The sequence below is a fragment of the Bombina bombina genome, chromosome 11 (assembly GCF_027579735.1).
Source record: "Bombina bombina isolate aBomBom1 chromosome 11, aBomBom1.pri, whole genome shotgun sequence".
In the NCBI taxonomy this organism is placed as follows: Eukaryota; Metazoa; Chordata; class Amphibia; order Anura; family Bombinatoridae; genus Bombina; species Bombina bombina.
The window spans coordinates 22,987,057-22,999,594 of NC_069509.1; the positions used below are offsets into that span (position 1 = coordinate 22,987,057).

A 12,538-nucleotide genomic window follows, 5' to 3' on the forward strand; every position below is an offset into this window, starting at 1 on the left:
TCTATCTATCTATCTCTCTCTTGTTCTCTCTCTCATTCTCTCTCTCTCTCTCTCTCTCTCTCTCTCTCTCTCTCTCTTTCTCTCTCATTCTCTCTCTCTCTCATTCTCTCTCCTCTCCTTCTCTCCCTTTCTCTCTCATTCTATCTATCTATCTATCTATCTATCTATCTCTCTTGTTCTCTCTCTCATTCTCTCTCTGTCTTTCTCTTTCTCTCTCTGTCTTTCTGTCTCTCTCTTTCATTCTCTCTGTCTCTTTCTTTCTCTCTTGGAGCAAGGGAACCAATACTATATTACTATATTATATTATATGAGCTAAAATGTATACAGGCAATACAAATAACACTATATTTATTGATAAGAGAACTATTTTGTGTTGTTCAACCTAAATCTTCCAAAAAAAATAAGGCCTAGATTTGGAGTTTGGCGGTAGCCGTGAAAACCAGCGTTAGAGGCTCCTAACGCTGGTTTTAGTCTACCGCCGGTATTTGGAGTCATTCAAAAAAGGGTCTAACGCTCACTTTTCAGCCGCGACTTTTCCATACCGCAGATCCCCTTACGTCAATTGCGTATCCTATCTTTTCAATGGGATCTTTCTAACTCCGGTATTTAGAGTCGTGGCTGAAGTGAGCGTTAGAAATCTAATGACAAAACTCCAGCCGCAGAAAAAAGTCAGTAGTTAAGAGCTTTCTGGGCTAACGCCGGTTTATAAAGCTCTTAACTACTGTGCTCTAAAGTACACTAACACCCATAAACTACCTATGTACCCCTAAACCGAGGCCCCCCCACATCGCCGACACTCGATTAAATTTTTTTAACCCCTAATCTGCCGACCGCCACCTACGTTATACTTATGTACCCCTAATCTGCTGCCCCTAACACCGCCGACCCCTATATTATATTTATTAACCCCTAACCTGCCCCCCACAATGTCGCAGCCAGCTACCTACAATAATTAACCCCTAATCTGCCGACCGCAAAGAGCCGCCACCTACATTATAGCTATGTACCCCTAATCTGCTGCCCCTAACACCGCCGACCCCTATATTATATTTATTAACCCCTAATCTGCCCCCCTCAACGTCGCCTCCACCTGCCTACACTTATTAACCCCTAATCTGCCGAGCGGACCGCACCGCTACTATAATAAAGTTATTAACCCCTAATCCGCCTCACTAACCCTATAATAAATAGTATTAACCCCTAATCTGCCCTCCCTAACATCGCCGACACCTAACTTCAATTATTAACCCCTAATCTGCCGACTGGAGCTCACCGCTATTCTAATAAATGTATTAACCCCTAAAGCTAAGTCTAACCCTAACACTAACACCCCCCTAAATTAAATATAATTTTAATCTAACGAAATTAATTAACTCTTATTAAATAAATTATTCCTATTTAAAGCTAAATACTTACCTGTAAAATAAATCCTAATATAGCTACAATATAAATTATAATTATATTATAGCTATTTTAGGATTAATATTTATTTTACAGGTAACTTTGTATTTATTTTAACCAGGTACAATAGCTATTAAATAGTTAAGAACTATTTAATAGCTAAAATAATTACAAATTTACCTGTAAAATAAATCCTAACCTAAGTTACAATTAAACCTAACACTACACTATCAATAAATTAATTAAATAAAATACCTATAATTATCTACAATTAAACCTAACACTACACTATCAATAAATAAATTAAATACAATTCCTACAAATAAATACAATGAAATAAACTAACTAAAGTACAAAAAATAAAAAAGAACTAAGTTACAAAAAATAAAAAAATATTTACAAACATTAGAAATATATTACAACAATTTTAAACTAATTACACCTACTCTAAGCCCCCTAATAAAATAACAAAGCCCCCCAAAATAAAAAAATGCCCTACCCTATTCTAAATTACTAAAGTTCAAAGCTCTTTTACCTTACCAGCCCTGAACAGGGCCCTTTGCGGGGCATGCCCCAAGAAGTTCAGCTCTTTTGCCTGTAAAAAAAACCATACAATACCCCCCCCCCCAACATTACAACCCACCACCCACATACCCCTAATCTAACCCAAACCCCCCTTAAATAAACCTAACACTAAGCCCCTGAAGATCTCCCTACCTTGAGTCGTCTTCACCCAGCCGAGCCAAATTCTTCATCCAAGCGGAGCAAGAAGAGGTCCTCCATCCGGTAGAAGTCTTCATCCAAGCGGGGCAGAAGAGGTCTTCCATCCGATTGAAGTCTTCATCCAAGAGGCATCTTCTATCGTCATCCATCCGGAGCGGAGCGGCAGCATCCTGAAGACCTCCGACGCGGAACATCCATCCTGGCCGACGACTGAACGACGAATGACGGTTCCTTTAAATGACGTCATCCAAGATGGCGTCCCTCGAATTCCGATTGGCTGATAGGATTCTTTCAGCCAATCGGAATTAAGGTAGGAATATTCTGATTGGCTGATGGAATCGCAAAGGGCCCTGTTCAGGGCTGGTAAGGTAAAAGAGCTTTGAACTTTAGTAATTTAGAATAGGGTAGGGAATTTTTTTATTTTGGGGGGCTTTGTTATTTTATTAGGGGGCTTAGAGTAGGTGTAATTAGTTTAAAATTGTTGTAATATATTTCTAATGTTTGTAAATATTTTTTTATTTTTTGTAACTTAGTTCTTTTTTATTTTTTGTACTTTAGTTAGTTTATTTCATTGTATTTATTTGTAGGAATTGTATTTAATTTATTTATTGATATTGTAGTGTTAGGTTTAATTGTAGATAATTATAGGTATTTTATTTAATTAATTTATTGATAGTGTAGTGTTAGGTTTAATTGTAACTTAGGTTAGGATTTATTTTACAGGTAAATTTGTATTTATTTGAACTATTTTAGCTATTAAATAGTTCTTAACTATTTAATAGCTATTGTACCTGGTTAAAATAAATACAAAGTTACCTGTAAAATAAATATTAATCCTAAAATAGCTATAATATAATTATAATTTATATTGTAGCTATATTAGGATTTATTTTACAGGTAAGTATTTAGCTTTAAATAGGAATCATTTATTTAATAAGAGTTAATTAATTTCGTTAGATTAAAATTATATTTAATTTAGGGGGTGTTAGTGTTAGGGTTAGACTTAGCTTTAGGGGTTAATACATTTATTAGAATAGCGGTGAGCTCCAGTCGGCAGATTAGGGGTTAATAATTGAAGTTAGGTGTCGGCGATGTTAGGGAGGGCAGATTAGGGGTTAATACTATTTATTATAGGGTTAGTGAGGCGGATTAGGGGTTAATAACTTTATAATAATAGCGGTGCGGTCCGCTCGGCAGATTAGGGGTTAATAAGTGTAGGCAGGTGGAGGGGACGTTGTGGGGGGCAGATTAGGGGTTAATAAATATAATATAGGGGTCGGCGGTGTTAGGGGCAGCAGATTAGGGGTACATAGGGATAATGTAAGTAGCGGCGGTTTACGGAGCGGCAGATTAGGGGTTAAAAATAATATGCAGGTGTCAGCGATAGCGGGGGCGGCAGAATAGGGGTTAATAAGTGTAAGGTTAGGGGTGTTTAGACTCGGGGTACATGTTAGAGTGTTAGGTGCAGACGTAGGAAGTGTTTCCCCATAGGAAACAATAGGGCTGCGTTAGGAGCTGAACGCGGCTTTTTTGCAGGTGTTTTTCAGCTCAAACAGCCCCATTGTTTCCTATGGGGGAATCGTGCACGAGCACGTTTTTGAGGCTGGCCGCGTCCGTAAGCAACTCTGGTATCGAGAGTTGAAGTTGCGTTAAATATGCTCTACGCTCCTTTTTTGGAGCCTAACGCAGCCATTCTGTGGACTCTCAATACCAGAGTTATTTTAAAGGTGCGGCCAGAAAAAAGCCAGCGTTAGATACGCGGGTCGTTACCGACAAAACTCTAAATCTAGCCGTAAGTGTTTTTAAATAAAATTATTCAACTATCATTTTCTAGAAAGTTTTGAATTTGAGTAAACTGAAAGCAGGAAGTTTTGACTATTGATGTGTTTGAGTGAGAATAGCTTGCATTCACATAGGTTTTGCTTTTGCTGTTGGAGGATTCCGTTAGTCATCTACCTTTTCTTTCCATCTGGGACTGAGACACTGTATAGATTTTATAATTAGCACCTCACATGAACGCCTTTCAGTTTTAAAAACAAGCAGTTTTGTAATATACAGATATTAGCTAAAATACTTATTAAAAAAAGTTATCAGAGGCAACTTTCACTGTGTGTAATGCATGTGCATATATGTCTTATGCTCCCTTAAAGGGCCAGTAAACCTATAAAATAATGTTATCTAATTCTGCACATAGTGCAGAATTATATAACATTATATTAGCGCTAGCTTTATGCAATCAAATATTGCCTGTTAATTTTTATAAAAAAGACTGTTTTCCAGACCCGCTCTCTGTGCTCTTCTGAGCGGGTCTGTTTTTATCACAGAGCGCATCTGGCCAGCTGTGTAGTCACAGCCCGGCCCGACCGCGCCATTACACTCAGTGCAGCTCGCTTCTGCTCTGTCTGACAGCGGGAGCGAGTTGCACTGAGTGTAATGGCGCGGTCGGGCTGTGACTAGACAGCTGGCCAGATGCGCTCTGTGATAAAAACAGACCCGCTAAGAAGAGCACAGAGAGCGGGTCTGGAAAACAGTCTTTTTTAATAAAAATTCACAGGCAATATTAGATTGCATAAAGCTAGCGCTAATATAATGTTATATAATTCTGCACTATGTAACATTATTTTATAGGAATACTGGCCCTTTAAGCAAACAGTGTTGCTATTGGTTGCATGTATTCATTAGCAATGATGTAAACGAAGTCAGCACTGGAGAATGTGCATATGATCTTTGCACAGTAAATGCTATCACTGAAACAGTCATGACTTTTACTAAAGAATTTTTTCCTCTATATGGGTACTGCAAAAATGCCTCTGTTCAAAGCTGAAGCGCATTCATGTGCATGTCAATTTGCATTTTATAATGTGTGTACACCGGTGTTTGAGTATAAATGCGCTATATAATTTGAATTTTTATGTGTTTCAGGAAATCTGTTGCCTCTGTATACGGAGGTGCAGTGGCAGAATGGGTATCGGGGCATAATGAATCGCATAGTGGAAACGGACATGAATGCAAATTACTCAGACTTTGTAGTGCCGGTGTTTATATACAGGTTAGTTATAAATCGCTTGTGGGTAACTAGATACAATGAAATCCTTGCATAAAAAGTGATAATAAATTCTGTCATTTGCTAAGGCTAACATCAGATAGAAATGACTGTCAGTATCCTGTACACATATCTATATACAAACACACATATATACTGTATATATATATATAGTATACAGCCTCTGATGAAGTGCATGTACGCATGCACGAAACGCGTCAGGTGTTCATCTGAACCTGCACCTGCTGTTTGGCAACTTGGCTGAATAAAGATACCCATTGCATCAAGCTTCCAGTCTCCGGGTCTCCTATCTTTTTCCCCCAGGTGGGATATATCTTCTTCATTATATATATATATATATATATATATATACAATATATAAAATGGCCTCAATCGCAATTTATTGGGAATCTATTGGGAATGGCATTTTTGAGCTTTTTTTTTGGCTGAAAAGGCTACTTTTAGATTCGGCATAATCACAAAAAAGCTTTTCAGATCCTCAAAAAAGTCTTATCTCCCAATGGAGCCAAAAAGGTTCTTGGTGATCACACTAGATTTTCAGGTCTCTTACCAACAGCACTTTTTACAGATTTTTGGACATCTTTTACCCTGTTTTATGGCTATTTACAAACACCCTTAAATGGCCACTGGAGACATTCTAGCAGTTTATTAATATACCTGATTCATTAGAATCTCCATTAGGAGAAGGCAAATAACAGTAATATACCTGATTCATTAGAATCTCCATTAGGCGAAGGCAAATAACAGTAATATACCTGATTCATTAGAATCTCCATTAGGAGAAGGCAAATAACAGTAATATACCTGATTCATTAACGCTCCATTCGTTCCTATTGGAAAGGTTTTATACAGTTGACAGGGCACACATTTACATAAATATAGGGACATAAACATAAGTAGATGTGATGACTTCTTGATTTCCTTAACAGCTAAGGGGATCTGCAGGAAAAGTCACTTCAAGACATCTACTATTGACTATTTATTATATTTCATTTGTAATATTTGACTGTTAGTCACACTTGCACTGTCATTCTTGTCACTAACAGTACTGTCATTATGAAAATCAGCTTTTTAAAGGAGATCGCTTAATGCATCTTTTAGGTTGTTAGAACAGGTAGACTGTGCGGCGCGCTGTTTCTCTATAACTATATAGTCATTATGCAACTTTTACAAGGATTGTTTTGAACAATATTTATTTCTATTGTTTGTTGAAGGGCTGTTTCTATTTTGGTATGAACAGTAAACAAGATGGTGATTACGAGTTTGTATGCAAAACAATTAAATATCTTTTTTTTTTTTACAGGATTTTAATTAATTTTACACTGTAAGTTGTGACCCCACTGCCTTGCTGCTTTGTAGCTTTCTAAGAGACCCTTAAACAAGACTGTGCCTTTGTGATTAGGTTTTTATAGGGGACGCTCTACCATACAAACTCATCCACGACAGTGTATACATTATTGTACTCACGGGCACAAATACGTGTTCCAGTTTACAAGTTCAGTGATGCAGGCACTGTCGTGAACACGTTTTGACATAGTATGCATGGAGACACATCCCCAATAAACGACATTCATAAAAGTGTGATTTTGTTTAAAAGATACAAAAAAGTAAGGCAATGGGTCAAAATCACAGTTTAAAACAAATTAAAATCACTATTAAAAAAAGAAAAGATATTTTAATTGTTTTGAATAGAAATTCATATTTGCCATTTTGTTTACAGTTCATCACAAAATGAAAACAAGCCTTTAAAGTGACATAAGTTGGGATAGAGACAAAATATAATAATATATGCTTTCATTATTTTACCTGCTAACTTATACTGCAGTGCCTCAACAACATTAACCCTGTCTTTTAAGCTTCTGAATTGTACAGCTCTAACTCCCCCATCCAATTCTTCTATGGTTGTATCTATATCCACCTTAGATTTGGTAGAATGCAAGACTTTAATAGTCATTATCTGCTGGAGCATGCATAGAAGCAAATAAGCTGCTGTGAACTCACTGCTCAGTTGAAATACAATGCCTGTGTTTCTGATGCTAAACACTGATAGGGGGGTGGTGGATTAATCTAATCCAGACAGCATGGCTAAACTATGCTGCTTATTTTTGAAAATTATTTTAAAATACTTGCCAGCAATTTTGAAACATTTTTTATACTATTTTTACTTAATTAGTTCTTTTAGGATATGCACAGATCTCAAGATGTTTAATGGCACTTTAACAAACAAAAGTAATAAATATTGTTTAAAACAATCCCTGTGAAAGTGACCATATAGCGATAGAAAAAACAGTGCACAGTCTGCCCATCCTGATAATATAAAAGATGAATTTAGATGGGTTAGCAGTGGTCCGGATGGAAACGAATTGCAATAGTTACCTATAAATATCACAACTAAGGGATCTCCTTTAAAAACTCAATTCTCATAACACCAGTGCTATTAAATGACAATCACAAAGCAAGTGTTATTAACCATCAAATCTTCAAAATTAAATATAAAAAGCACATCATTTGTAGATGCTGTTGTCTTGAAGTGACTATTGAAGCATGTCTATCCTGCCAAGATACAGATGGCTTTCATGTGGTTACTGAGTGTTTAGGATGTCTTGTGATGACAAATAGTTAATGTCACAAATAAAATTATTATTTTCATTGCAGATTGATCAAATGGGTTACATGAATAGAGCTTTACAGTAACCTTAAGAGGTTTGAATGGGCTATTGTATGTATCAGATTTGAGAGACCTCACAGTTTCTATTTAGAAAATGGGTACTTAACACATGAAAATACATTTTTTAAATATTTTTGGTTGAAAACTCATTCACAGTGGGGGTTTTTTTTTTCATGGGTCTGATAAAGCTTTTATTTTTTTTATTTATTATTATATTTTTTATTGAGGTTGAAAATCAAAAACAATACAGAATTGCCTTATGGAAAACCAAAGTGAAAACAGAATATAGCAATTAACAAGATTGTTATTACATATATATATAAACTGGAGTTAAGATATTCCTTGGTATAATGTTATCATACTATAATACTGCATATATGGCAATATTGAACACTGACAGACCTCAGTTTTTAATTGTGTGAGATTAAGTTTCCCCTTAAACATTTTTAACTAAAAGTCAAATATAGATTCCCCAAATTACAGACAGTGGCCTGTTTTGGACCACCCAGTATATATACTAGACAGTAGAGGGGAAGCTTAAGGGGAAACAACAAAAAGGGTCACTCTTGGAAACTAACAAATGATTTATTTGAATAGTGACTGTAAAGCCTGGATCAAATATATAGCATGTGGCAGAGATCTCTGTGGAAATCCATATTAAGAAACAAAATATTCAAGAAGAACCTAATATCCAACCAAAATAATGAAGCGCTATTAAGACAGGCCTGTTTTGGGTATGGTATGTAGATCCGGCTTACTTATAATATTGAGTAAGTTATGCTGACCATTCTTGCTAAGGTAGGTGAAAAAAGTGAGGTCAGCACTATGATAGAAAGTAAGAATTACTGTTAAAAGTAATAAGGGTTGCGGTATAGGCGAGATAAACCGCACAAGCAGTCCTCCTGATCTAGGAGGCCCATTATGTGGTGGTGGGGGGAGGAGGTGGTTGTTCAAATGTGTACATGCTTACCAAAAATACACAGCGCATTATTTTAATGGATGTGGGGGAGGATAGTAGCTCAAAAACGGTTAACCAAGCATCATCAGTGTTACATTAGTGCTTAATGTAGACACCATCTATATAGGTGATATAATGGCGATGGATCAACTTCAATATGTGAGAAGGAACAAAGTAGAATGTTGTTATAAACTAAATGTACAGTTGGGCATAATAAGTCTTAGGGCGCCGCCTCGGCCGCTGACAACGCCTCTGTTATGGGTCAATAAGTCTCAAAAGACAGAAAATGAAAAATGAGTTTTTTGGCTTACTATGAAATAAAAATAATTGTTCTGCAAACAGATCAGAACTTGTGCAAGCAGATGACAGTACTTTTACCCCCAGGTAAGTTGTGCTAGGCACTAATAAGGATGTTTAAAAGACGGGTCACCTACATGTGAACACTAATGAGAAATGTCTAGGATAGCTGTGGGTACAGCACAATCAATCAGCATACTCATGATTGTATCCTACATACAAGGAGCCAGTGTAGAAAGGTAATAAATGTGAAATCTCATACTAATAGAGAAATATATGGAGGCAGGCATCTTTATAGTATATGAGAAATAAGTAGCCACTCTTTAAGACTATTACTTAGGCTAGATTAAAGGCACTATGTGAGTAAAATGAACAATACTACAGAACCCTGTTTAGATAGTTCTTGTCTATAATACACAATAAACAAGATATGTGCATAAATGTCCCAGCAATCCGGTATATAAATATAAAGCTTAGAACAAACAACATTGGATATCTTCCTTAACATTAAGGCAGGGGGACTCTGCTAGCAAACCTAGGTACAATCAGATATGTCTTAAACATCAGGGATCCTGGATCCAAGTCTAAATAAAGGCTTCTGGGTAACATTAAACTGTATCGGTGACTGGCCAGCCAGTCACCGCAACAGAGGTCTCAGTGTTCAACCCATATCTGCTTTCTCAAACAGGGAAGCTGAATAGTGCAAGTCCTTATCTTCAGGGCCGGCCTTTGGGCAGTCAGAGGGGCCCCGCACCGGCTTAAAGATATTAATTTTTTTGTTATTTTGTAATTTTTTTTAGATGCCTTTTTTTCAAATATTTTTTTTTCTTTTTTGCCGCCTTTTTTATTTTTTTTAATTTTGCGCGCACAGCGTGCCAGGAGTGAGAGGGGACTGGAGGAGGGGCGGACTCGGAGATCAGTCAGTGACAGTGTGTGCAGGTAGGCAGCCACATGATCCATCCACCGGCGCAGCGCAGCCAGAGTCTGGTCTGAGTCGACGCGACGACGAGAGTGGTGAGTCACTCACTGTCACCGTGTCTGAGTCTGTCTGACTGTCTGGTGGTGCAGGGGGGGCTGGCTGGGGGCATAATTTTATTGCAGGGGGGGCTGGCTGCCTGGCTGGGGGTATACTTTTATTGCAGGGGGGGCTGGCTGCCTGGCTGGGGGAATAATTTTATTGCAGGGGGGGGCTGGCTGGGGGCATCATTTTATTGCATGGGGGGCTGGTTAGGGGCATCATTTTATTGCAGGGGGGGCTGGCTGGGGGCATCATTTTATTGCATGGGGGGCTGGCTAGGGGCATCATTTTATTGCAGGGGGGGCTGGCTGGGGGCATCAGTTTTCATTTTATTGCAGGGGGGCTGGCTGGGGGCATCATTTTATTGCAGGGGGGGCTGGCTGGCGGCATCATTTTATTGCAGGGGGGGCTGGCTGGGGGCTTCATTTTTTTATTTTTATTTTTAATTGTAATTTTTATTGATTTTTGTTGAAATAAAAGTGAAATAGATACAACAACTGTACGAGACAATCGTACATCAAGTACAAATACATCAAATATCATAGCATTTACGTAATCAATACAGACATAAAGTGAATTTCAATGAAAAGTGAGTCAGTGTCCTAATAGGACATAGGCTATCATCAAGAGGGGGGGGGGGGGAGGGGAGGAGGAAAGGGGAAAAGGGTAGGAGGATATACTAAAATGACTTCAAGAGGGGGGTTAGTACAGATTTGTAAGGGTGAGGTCAGATCTACTGCTCGTGTGGTTAGGGATGTACTGCCATTTAGGTGTCGAAGGTGGGGAGCCAGAGAGTATCAAATCTGATTTTCCAATCGGCCCAGATCAGTTCAAAGAAATCAGTCCTACCCGAGGCATAGTAGATACTCTTCTCCATAGAGTACATATATGCCATGGTGGATATAATATCCGACCAGGCTGGGGGAAAGGATCTTTTCCAAGATCTCGCTATATTAAGTTTAACTGCTGATAGAAGGTAGATACAAAGTGCACCATAATGTTTGGGTAATTTACAAACACCTAAGTGAAACAGGGCCGTCTCGGGAGTTCTGGGTAGGTTAATACCAAAACTGGTTAGTGTGGAGAAACATTTGTTCCAGAGAGGTTTAAGTCTGGGACAACTCCACCAAATGTGGATCATATCTCCTATGTGCGAGCAGTCTCTCCAACAAGTGGGGGAGGCCTCTGGAAAGATTTTCGCAAGCCTAGCTGGGACATAATACCAGTGTGTGAGCACTTTAATGTAGGTTTCAAGGATGGTGATGCAATGAAGGGTTTTATTTGTGAAAAGGAGCGTGCGTTGCCACTCTAAAGAGGGTTTCGTAAAGTCTAACTTCCGTTCCCATTTCAGGATATGCTGGGCTTTGTCAACTGGGGCAGCGCCTTCCAAAAGGGAGTAGTGTAAGGACATTGGTTTGCCCAATCTGAGCCCCTGTTGCCATCTAGCTTCCCAGATGGTAAGCTGTCGAGATAGAGATGGTTTGAAACCCCACCTAAATAAGAAACTAGTAACTCTGGAGTATTCAAATTTCATATACAAAGGCGTAGATGGAGTTATACTGAGTTGGGTGTAGGGGGAAAAAGTTGTATGTGGCGGGGTTGACCGTAGGTCTCCCACCTTCATAATACCCAGCCGAGCCCAAGCATTCGGATGGGAGTCCGGTAGACCGGACAGAAGGCCAGTTACGGAGGTAATTGGGGAAGGATGAGGGGCTACCTTGGGGTTATGCCTTAGGCGGTCCCAGGCAGCCAGGCATTACTTTATAATCGGGTTAGAGGCGCCCAGGTTCCTTCTGCAATGGGGTGGCGTCCATATTAGGTCTCTCAACGTAAGGTTATATGGTAGGGAGGCTTGCTCAATAGACCTCCATTTGCTGTCTGAGTCCTTGACACCCCATTGAGAGATATGAGTGAGCATAGCGGCATCCGCATACCTAAAAATAGAGGGAGAAGCAACCCCGCCGTGTATTTTAGGGTATTGCAGGACATTATGAGCAACTCTAGGGGGTTTACCCTGCCAAATGTATTTGGTACAGGCGCTCTGGAACTGAACTAAAAGAGTTCTAGGAACTCTTAATGGTAGACAGCGGAGGGCATATGTGAGTTTAGGGAGATAGCTAATTTTTAGAGCTGTTATGCGTCCTAACCAGGATACACATTTGAAGTTCCAACTTGTGGGCTGGGGGCTTCATTTTATTGCAGGGGGCATCATTTTATTGCAGGGGTGCTGGGGGAATCATTTATTGCTGGGGGCATCATTTTATTGCAGGGGGGCTGGGAGCATCATTTTATTGCTGGTGCATAATTTATTACAGAGGGGGCTGGGAGCATAATTTTATTGCAGGTGTGCTGGGGGCATCAGTTTATTGCTGGGAGCATCATTTTATTGCAGGGTGCTGGGGGCATCAG

At 39.0% G+C, this 12,538-nt stretch overlaps 1 protein-coding gene across 1 annotated transcript in view; it reads left to right on the top strand.

Annotated features, from left to right (window-relative positions):
• Positions 1-12,538, top strand: part of LOC128642373 (uncharacterized) — a 50,170-nt gene that overhangs the window by 2,257 nt on the left and 35,375 nt on the right. The window contains exon 2 of the mRNA XM_053695124.1: positions 5,047-5,173. Coding sequence (XP_053551099.1) covers positions 5,047-5,173 — 127 coding nt within the window. The remainder of the gene's footprint in view (positions 1-5,046; positions 5,174-12,538) is intronic.